The 10,333-nt window shown below is 37.5% G+C and overlaps 1 protein-coding gene across 5 annotated transcripts in view; it reads left to right on the top strand.

Moving 5' to 3' along the window:
- Wdr37 (WD repeat domain 37) overlaps positions 1-10,333 on the top strand; it is a 70,769-nt gene that overhangs the window by 13,998 nt on the left and 46,438 nt on the right. For all 5 annotated transcript variants that reach the window (XM_026788374.1, XM_013353130.2, XM_005365402.3 and 2 more), the window contains 2 exons: positions 1,750-1,927; positions 7,223-7,319. In XM_026788374.1, coding sequence (XP_026644175.1) covers positions 1,790-1,927; positions 7,223-7,319 — 235 coding nt within the window. In that variant the 5' untranslated portion in view covers positions 1,750-1,789. The remainder of the gene's footprint in view (positions 1-1,749; positions 1,928-7,222; positions 7,320-10,333) is intronic.

Below are 10,333 nucleotides of genomic sequence, written 5' to 3'. Positions count from 1 at the left end.
TTCGAGACCAGCCTGGTCTACAAGAGCTAGTTCCAGGACAGGATCCAAAACCACAGAGAAACCCTGTCTCGAAAAAAACCAAAAAAAAAAAAAAAAAAAGCTACACAGAGAAACCCTGTCTTGAAAAACCAAAAAAAAAAAAAAAGATTCTTTCCCAGATGTGTCTAGATTTGTGTCAAGTTATGTCTACCAGTATACTTATCAAGAGAAAACAAAACAAGACAAACAAACAAAACACAGTTATTGTTGAGGATATAGGGAAAAGAGGAATCCTGTACACTGTTGGAAACATAAATCAGTGGGGAGCTTCCTCAAAACAGTTAAAACATAAGTATTATATGGTCCAGTTATACAGGTTTTGGATATATATTACAGATATGGACCACAATATATTGTGTGTGTGTGTGTGTGTGTGTGTGTGTGTGTGTGTGTGTGTGATTTGGGTTCACGGGATTGAGTTGTCAGCCTTACACAGTGATTTATCTGCCAAGCCATCTCTCTGTTCTCAATGTGAAATTCTAAACTCACTAGGTAATCTATAAGAAAGCAGAGAAAATAAGAGGACAGAGTGAGAATGACTTTCCATGAATGTCAGCATTGATCTGTATTTGAAAATAATCAGTGTAAGGAAAATCCATGCCCCCATATTAATTGGTGCAGAAAAAGCATGACAATTTAGGACAAGCTGGTAGAAAATTCATGAGAAAGAAATGTTGTCAACTTGGTAAATAACTATATAGAAAATCTGTAACTGGCTTTATTCTCAGTGGCGATGGCTATTCTTACCTTGAAACTGAAGAAAAAGTATTAAATGTATTAAAATTTATAGCAAGGTCAGTAAAGTATAAGGTAATAAGTTCTTACTTTGGAATTGGAAAAAAAAAGCAAGGATGTACTAAAGTTTCTTGCCAAATCGGTAAAATATAAAGAAATAAAACTTGCAAATTAAAAAGGAAGAAATTATCCTTGCTTTTTTCAGGTGGAACAGTAGTTTACATTAAACAACAACAGCAACAGCAAAACATGCAAAGTAATCTACATTTTCCCTCAGATTTATAAAGAAGAATGCGAGGTACAAGCCCAATACACAGTAATTTTTTGTATTTTGTATATTATCAGTTAACATGAGAAACAAATAAGTGCTTAAATGCTAAAAAATATAAGAAGATATTTTAGTGAAATCAAGAAATAGGTTGCTCATTGAGAAGTAAACTGGAAACTGCAGAAAGAGCAAATGTTTTCATAGGTTTGAAATCCCAAATTGATAAACAGATTTAACAAAATTCTTTTTAAAGTTACAACAAGAATTAAAAAAAAATATAATGTGTATGGGTGGTTTACTTTCATGTGTGTGTTGGTGCAGCATGTGTGCCAGTGCCAAGTCGAGGCCAGAAGAAGGTGTCGATCCCCTGGAACTGGAGTTACAGAGGGTTGTGAGCCTCTGGAAGAGCAGCCAGTGCACTTAGCCATTAAATGATCTCTCTAACCCATAAAACAAGAATTTTTGAGATTAAAAAAAAATCTTTTGAAGATTAGAAGATTTGATCAAGGAACTGAAATAGCTAAAACAGTTTTGAGAAAGGTTTAAACAACAGGAGTCACTGTTAAGACTTCAACACTTGATTTCTAAACTATAGTGGGTACCAACCTTAGCAAGAGCTCGAATTGGAAAAAATCTTTACCTTGTCTGCTGGTTGTTTCAATTGGCTGTATCAGAAACGAAGTACTTGTTTTCCCTGCTGTTTTTAGCTTATTGCAGGCGTGACCAGGACACTACCTTCTAGAAGTAATGCCCACAGAAAGCGGAAGCTGTTCAACTGCTCGCCAAGCAAAACAAAAGCGCAAATCTCATAGCCTTTCCATACGAAGAACTAACAGCTCAGAACAAGAGAGGACTGGACTACCAAGAGAGATGTTAGAAGGACAGGTAAGTCAGTGTTGGTCAATGCCCATTTTAAAGAGGGTTGTTATGCTGGTAGTGCATGTGGGTTTCTAAAGCAGAAGAAAGACTTAAACTGCCAAACCTTTAAAAGAGCACAGTAAATTCACCAGCATACACAGAGATAGAATTATATTTTTTGGTTTATTTTTATTATTATTATTTTGTTTTTGAGACAAGGTCTCTCTGTGTAGTCCTGGCCATCCTGGAACTCAATATGTGGACCAGGCTAGCCCTGAACTCATGGAGATTCACCTGCCTCTGTCTCCCTAGTGCTGGAATTAAAGGCTTGAGCTACCATGCTTGGCTAATATCAATATATTTATAATAGTAACAGAAAGATACAGCTATGACAGCATGGACTCATTTTACTCTTTGTACATGTTGTCTCAAAGAAGTTTAGCCTTAGACTTTTCAGACAGGTTTTCTGTTTCTAATGGTCTCAAGAAAAGGGGAGAATAAGTTTTGATGCTCTTTTTGTTCTCTGAGGTGACTTAACTTGCCTTTGATTTTGTCTCTGCTGTAGTGAGTATACTGTTCTTTGATGAACGTACTAATACACGACTGATAATGTTCAGTTTTGCGTTTATTTTTCTAGTGCCTTTGTAGAAGTCAAAATGTTAGGATATTTGAAGAGTATTATTGTGAAGTCTAGATAAAGTATCTTTTATTAAAATAACCATGCAGTATATGTCTATATAAGTATGCACCTATAATTTTTGTTGCAGGATATTTGATCACACTGTGAACCTGAGATTGTGTTATTCATTGGGAAAACCTGTTTCTAGTTGTGGTATGGCTCAGGCCTAGCACATACCTTTAATTCAAGAGCTTGAATATTGTAAACAGGATCAAGTAAAGTCAACCATAGGTCAAGAGGTGGAACAAGCAACCAGTTGACATGAAGTAAACATAGGATTATTAAGAAAAATCATAGCCAGGTGGTGGTGACGCATGCTTTTAATCCCAGCACTCGGGAGGCAGAGGCAGGCAGATCTCTGTGAGTTTGAGGACAGCCTGGTCTACAAGAGCTAGTTCCAGGACAGGCTCCAAAGCTACAGAGAAACCCTGGCTCAGAAAACACACACACACACACACACACACACACACACACACACACACACACACACAACAAAAAAGGAAAAAAATATAGAGGGTAAGAGAGAGTCAGGAGAATGGATAGAGAGACGCATAGGAAGGAGAAGGGAGAGACATTGAGCTTGAGAGTTTTGTTTGAGATGGCGTAGGAGTTTTCTGGGACATTGGTGGAGGAGGAAGGTCAGCTGAGTGCTTTTTCTGGTTTTCTGAGCTAGCAGACTTTTACCCCAGCATCTGACTCCTGAGTCTTTATTGGTAAAATCGAACAATTGAGATTTAGTCAAAACAACTTTTATCACCATTTTTTTTCCACAATTAGACTGTGCCAGCCATAGTGCCGCAGGATAAAAAGTCTTGCCTCTGAGAAATTGGCCTCATCATCTTACTAGTACTGTGTAAGCAACTTCTTGCAAGGGCCTGCTAGTATATAAATTCTATAGGGACAGTAGTGTTCACCTAGAAACCCACAGGATTATGGCCTCCACAGAGTAGATATTCAGTTGAAGTTGATCCACTGTAGATGCTGGGAACATAATTGTTACCCTGCGTTTAGGAAGGGTGACCACCCTGTTTAGTGCAGGTTGTTTTTTTACAGTCCCCCTCCAGCACATATTTTCTGTGTTTTAACAGAGAATCTTGCTATATGTAGTTCAGTCTGGCCTGATATTCGGAATTATTCGGTCACTGCTCCTCATATACTGGGATTACAGACATGCTGCACCTTATCTAGCTTTTGCCTCAATGCTTCTGATCTACAGTTGGCTGACTCTACAGGTGTAAAACTTCTGACTATAGAGGGTCAATCTGCCCTTGTCTACTTTCTATAAAAAGTTAATCTAGTGATGTATATAAGAATAGCTTTGGCAGTATTTACTTTGGTGGTTGCAATAAATGCCATAAACTATGTGACTTAGAAAATATAAATTAATTTTTTCATAATTCTGGAGGATGAAATCCAAGATCAATGTGTGGAAGGGTCTCCTAAGGCCTTACTTGTAGTTTGTAGGTGACTGCCACCTTCTTGCATCCTCATAGTCTTTCCTCTTTGTGTGTGTTTTCCTTAACTCTTGTAAGGCCACTAGTCATAATTAATTAGGATTGTCATTATAGCTGCATTTTACTGCTTGCTTCAGTAAAGATCTTGACTTTTTTTTTATTTTTTTATTTTTTTGACTTTTTTTTTAATAAATATTCATTTTTTATTTTATTTGCATTGGTGTTTTGCCTGCATGTATGTGTGAGGGTGTCAGATCGTGGAGTTACAGGCAGTTGTTAGCTGCCATGTCAGTGCTGGGAATGGAACCCAGGTTATCTGGAATAGGAGTCAGTGATCTTAACCTCCAAACCATCCCTCCAGCCCCTAATCTTGACTCTTTTTTTTTTTTCCGAGACAGGGTTTCTCTGTGGTTTTGGATAATCTTGACTCTTATAGTCACATTCAGGCGCATTCAGGTTTGAGTCACTATTCATCCATTTGAGAGAGTGATAGGATTTCCTTGATGATGGAAGTGTTCTAAACTTTGATAAAGGTGCCACAAGGTCAGTGTAACATGTAGGCAGTTAAACATGATTGGTATGACTTAGTATTTAAATGTAGACTAAACAAGAACATCATTACATTGACATTTAAATAGTCATGTATAGCTGGTGGCTACTAATTGGACAGTGTAGGTAGACAATGTAAAGTGGTTCTTAAAAGTTTTTTGATTTACTCACATTACTAGCAGTGAAAATTCTACTTTGTTTGCTGGCATATTCTAGAGTTACTTCCCACATGAGGTAAATCTGTTCTTAGTATTGTCTTCCATTGTGATGTAGTATAAGGTATTATTGTATCTCACAGTAGGCATTTCACAGTTCTTTCAGCTGAGCAGCGTAGACATGTGCACTGCTCTACTGGCTCTCTGAATTTTCCATGTTAGATAGACAGTTTGTTTGTTGAAGTTCTTTGGAGTGAAACCAACTAGCATGATCTCTGAGTGGCCTCTGTGCCCTTCCCTTTCCAGGAGGGAAGAACGTGACAGTGTCTGCTATTGCAGCTGGCATGGTAGGTGTGAGTGGATTGCTGCAGGAAATAGAGATGTGTTGAGTGTCACTAGTCTGACTTACAGGAGTAATCACTTTAGACACAGTGTGGCGGAGCTCTTTCAGTTACTGGGAATAGAATCAAAAAGAAGGTGAAGGTTAATCACCATAATGCTGTATTAGGTTAATGTTCTATATCTTAATTTGTAAGTGAAATTTTTTTTTTTTTTTTTTTTTTTTTTTTTTGGTTTTTCGAGACAGGGTTTCTCTGCGGCTTTGGAGCCTGTCCTGGAACTAGCTCTGTAGACCAGGCTGGTCTCGAACTCACAGAGATCCGCCTGCCTCTGCCTCCCGAGTGCTGGGATTAAAGGCATGCGCCACCACCGCCTGGCTTAAGTGAAATTTTCTAGAGAGATGTTAAGATTACCAGTTCTCAGATTCAGTGTTGAAGCTAGCATGTATATATTTTAAATAGTTTACGAACTTTAGGGGAAAGCACATGACTATTGAAAAGTTCAAATGGTAGAAATGTTCATTGGTTTCTGAAATTTATAGTCCTAAGAAGTTAACCTAAGGTGGAATTTAATAAATATGTATGTATAAATATTTTTTTTTAATTTGCAGCTTATCAGGTCTCCACATTTGGTGTTGTATATAAACTTGAAAAGTCACTTGAAGATTATACTGATGTTACTCAAATATTAGAACATTAATATAGAAGTATTTGAGAATTTTATTTTTGAAAGATTTTTTTTTTTATGCTGGGGATGGGTGGTGCATACATACTAATAATTTAGATAGTGTCCTTGTGGAGATTAGAATAGAAGATAGGCATATCAAGAAGTCTTGTCTATTAGCAGTGCTCAGGAAATGTAAATTATTTTGTGAACTATGTGGTACTTGGAAGTGTTTATATGTTTAACTTGGAAATATGTTGTGTTACTTCCTTTTGCCTTCACTTTACCTTTTAGATAGAGACCAGAAATGGGAGGGGAAGTGTGCAAAGGCATGAAGGATATAACCTAGTATGTGTTCACTAACTTACTAGACATTTTGTTCCCTTTTTATTGACATTTAGTTCTTGCTTAGAGTTATAGGAAATCTTTAGTTTGTTTTGTTGAAGCTCAGTGGATCTAATTAGGTGATGAGTCACATCTCTCTATCCGTGTATAGACCATTGAAATAGTGAATAGTTTTTGTTTGTTTGTTTTTTTAATAGCTTATGGTAGAGCCTAAAGACTATTTGTAACAGCTTCACTTTTGGGAATGGCTTTGCTTCTCTGTGAATTTGGAAAATTTGAATAAAGTAAACTCCTGTTCCCTCTGTGTCATTGCAAAATAGAACTTTTCCATCAAAGTAAAAAGTTTACTCTGTGTCAAATCTGTGTGACCAAGGCCTAAGGACACAGATTATGTTCACCAAATAACCTGCTCTACTGTGGAAGAGGGTACAAGACCGACCTTTGAGTGACGTAACAGAAGAGTGGCATGTGTCAGTGCTATATCATAGGCAGGCTGCCGCAGAGCAGGGGAGTCTTTGCTGTGGGTTTCAGATGTTCTGACATCCTTAGCTTTTAGGTTGGTGGATGCTTGAGGTGTGCCCAGTGCACTCTACAGGTTTACCTGGCAACCAGGATGTTAGGTCAGCTACTGACGTTGATAGTAAATGACTGTTAAAAAAAACACTGAAGGCAGTTCCAGGTTGTTTTGGTTCTCTTTCTGAAACCTCACGGATCCACAATCATGATGTTTTGGTTTGCCAGTTAGTCTTTAAGATCTTTAGCACATATTTGGCTTCTTCAGAGAACTATGTTCACACATGTAAAAGGAAAAGTTACGTTATTTTGTAAAATGTTTGCTCTTAAATCTTGTATTTCTCTAGGAATGCCTTTTGATTTTTGTTTCCTTTGTAGAAACTTGAATCTCAAATTTTGAGTGTTGGGAATTGAACCCAAGTACATGCTAAGTACATGCTCTCACTGAGCTACATGCCTAGCTAAATTTTAAATTCTTTAAACCTTCATATTTATAAGCAGTAAAATATATAATGTTATAAAGTAAGAGTTTAAGATAAATGATAATTCACTTTGAAAAAAAGTGTTGCCTGGTATTAAAGTGATTCATTTGTTCATTTTAAGCGGAAATATTTGTCTTATACAGGATTCCAAACTGCCTTCCTCAGTTCGCAGTACATTGTTGGAACTGTTTGGTCAGATAGAAAGAGAATTTGAAAACCTTTACATCGAAAACTTAGAATGTGAGTATCTCCTATCTTAGTGTATTTAAAAAGTGGTTACTTCTCCGCTGAACTCTATGAATAATATTTGTGGTTTAGAGTCATCACTTTGTTATTTTCTATTCTGATGTTAAACATGTTGACTTAACCATGTTATTGGGGCTGGCGAGGTTGTTCAGCAGTTAAAAGCTCTTCCAGAAGTCTTGGGTTCAATTCCCAGCACCCATGTGACTGCTCTCAACTTTTTTTTTTTTTTTTTTTTTTTTTGTTTTTTGTTTTTCGAGACAGGGTTTCTCTGTGGTTTTGGAGCCTGTCCTGGAACTAGCTCTGTAGACCAGGCTGGTCTCGAACTCACAGAGATCTGCCTGCCTCTGCCTCCCGAGTGCTGGGATTAAAGGCGTGCGCCACCGCCCGGCTGCTCTCAACTTTTTAATTTCAATTTCAAGAGTTCTGTTCCCTCTTCGGACAACCAAGGGTACCAGGCATTCATGTGGTATATAGACATACATGCAGGCAAAATACCCATACACATAAAAAGATTATCTTACGGTTCTGTGAACCTTGCATGATTCTTGACAGGATGATGTCAAATTTTGGCAGAGTTGTCTTCCTTTCTGGAGCCTGTAGGAACAAACATTTTCTGTTTATTTGTGTGGTGACAGAATGCAGTTAATTGTGTTTTTAGGACAGGCCTTTTTATCACTGTCGTTGGCTTATGTGCACATCTCCTTTAGTGATGTATGCTTTCTCTTGTTTCCTCTCTGACTTACCATTCTATCTGTCCCAATCCTAAGAAAGTGTGACTTGATTGAACCCCTGGATATTCCAGGGTGACCTCCCTACTTGCAGCGCCGTTGAACTTACAGGGTAACATTGTTCATAAATTATAGGGCTGGGCCTTGAGAATCTTTGAGGGGTTTACCAGATCGACCAATCAAAATCACAGTTTTATACAAAATGAATGACTTTATTTTTATATACCAAGTATGTCATAAATTATATAAGTTATATCATCTCTTCAAAATTTTCAAAAATGTGTTGACATATATTAAAGAAATTTATGTAACTCTTTGGCTCTATCACATTCTTCAAAGGAAAACATTTTCTGTATTTTTTTGCTTTGAGTTCTTCTGGTGATATATCTTTGAGGCTGAGCAGTTTTCATCCAATTTTAGATCAGGCAGATGTGTTGTTAATGCTTCACCATTGGGAAATTAATGTCTTTTATCCCTTTTGGTGTAAATGGGTAATTTTCATTTTGGAGGGAGGGATGTTGTTTATAACATGTATACCATTTAAACTGTAATGAAACTGCTTTCTCTAAGGATTGAATGAATATTAATAAGCAGCAATTATAAATTATAGACTGTTTTACACCTTTAATTTCTGTGGTTAGATAAGTCGTAAAGAAAATGAAATTCTGTGTCATTCACATTTTGCTCTTGGAAAATTTAATGTTTTAATATTGGGTTCTCTACATTACTTTTATGTATCTTGAGAACTTAGAGGAAGAACCAATTCTAATTTTGTTATAAGTGCTGGGTGGTGGTGCATTCCTTTAATCCCAGCATTAAGGAGATGGAGGCAGGTAGATCTCTATTAGTTTAAGGTCAACCTAGTCTACAGAGTGAGTTCCAGGACAACTAGAACTACACAGAAAAATCCTGTCTCAACAAACAAACAAAAAAAAAAACCAGTTAAATGAAATAAGGTAGCCGGGCAGTGGTGGCGCATGCCTATAATCCCAGCACTCGGGAGGCAGAGGCAGGCGGATCTCTGTGAGTTCGAGACCAGCCTGGTCTACAGAGCTAGTTCCAGGACAGGCTCCAAAGCCACAGAGAAACCTTGTCTCGAAAAACCAAAAAAAAAAAAAAAAAAAAAAAAGAAATAAGGTAGTTACTATGTATAGCATCAGCTTTTAAGGATTTTTTTTTTTATCTAGAAATGTATTTTTTATTGATATTTATTGAGCTCTACATTTTTCTCTGCTCTCCTCCCTGCCTCTCCCCTCCCCCTTTCAGTCCTCCCCCAAGGTTCCCATGCTCCCAATTTATTCAGGAGATCTTGTCTTTTTCTACTTTCTACTTCCCATGTAGATTGTATCTTTGTAAGTCTCTCCTAGTGTTCACATTGTTGTCTAAGTTCTCTGGGATTTTGGTTTGTAGGCTGGCTTTCTTTGCTTTATGTTTAAAAACCACCTATGGTGAGTACATGTGATAATTGTCTTTTTGTGTCTGGGTTACCTCAAAATAATGTTTTCTAGTTCCATCCATTTTCCTGCAAAATTCAAACTGTTGTTATTTTTTTCTGCTGTGTAGTACTCCATTGTGTAAATGTACCACATTTTTCTTATCCATTCTTCGATTGAGTGGCATTTAGGTTGTTTCCAGGTTCTGGCTATGACAAACAAAGCTGCTATGAACATGGTTGAGCACATGTCCTTGTGGTATGATTGAGCATCCTTTGGATAATAGACCCAAAAGTGGTATTGCTGGGTCTTGAGGAAGGTTGTTTCCTAGTTTTCTGAGAAATCGCCACACTGACATCCAAAGGGATTGTCCTAGCTTGCATTCCCACCACCAATGCAGGAATATTCCCTTTTCCCATAACCTCTCCAGTATAAGTTGTCATCAGTGTTTTGGCTATTCTTACAGGTGTAAGATGGAATCTCAGAGTTTTGATTTGCATTTCTTTTATGACTAAGGATGTTGAGTATTTCCTTAAGTATCTTTCAGCCATTTTAGATTCCTCTGTTGAGAGTTCTCTGTTTAGGTCTGTACTCTGTTTTTTTTTAATTGGATTATGTGATCTTTTGGTGTCCAATTTCTTGAGTTCTTTGAATATTTTGGAGATCAGACCTCTGTCTGATGTGGGGTTAGTGAAGATCTTTTCCTGTTCTGTAGGCTGTCGTTTTGTCTTGTTGACCATGTCCTTTGCTTTACAGAAGCTTTTCAGTTAGCCGGGCGATGGTGGCGCATGCCTTTAATCCCAGCACTCGGGAGGCAGAGGCAGGCGGATCTCTGTGAGTTCGAGAC

Source organism: Microtus ochrogaster, unplaced genomic scaffold, assembly GCF_000317375.1.
Source record: "Microtus ochrogaster isolate Prairie Vole_2 unplaced genomic scaffold, MicOch1.0 UNK2, whole genome shotgun sequence".
Classification (NCBI taxonomy): domain Eukaryota; kingdom Metazoa; phylum Chordata; class Mammalia; order Rodentia; family Cricetidae; genus Microtus; species Microtus ochrogaster.
The sequence above is the reverse complement of the archived record's forward strand: the minus strand, read 5'-3'. Positions and strand labels throughout refer to the sequence as shown.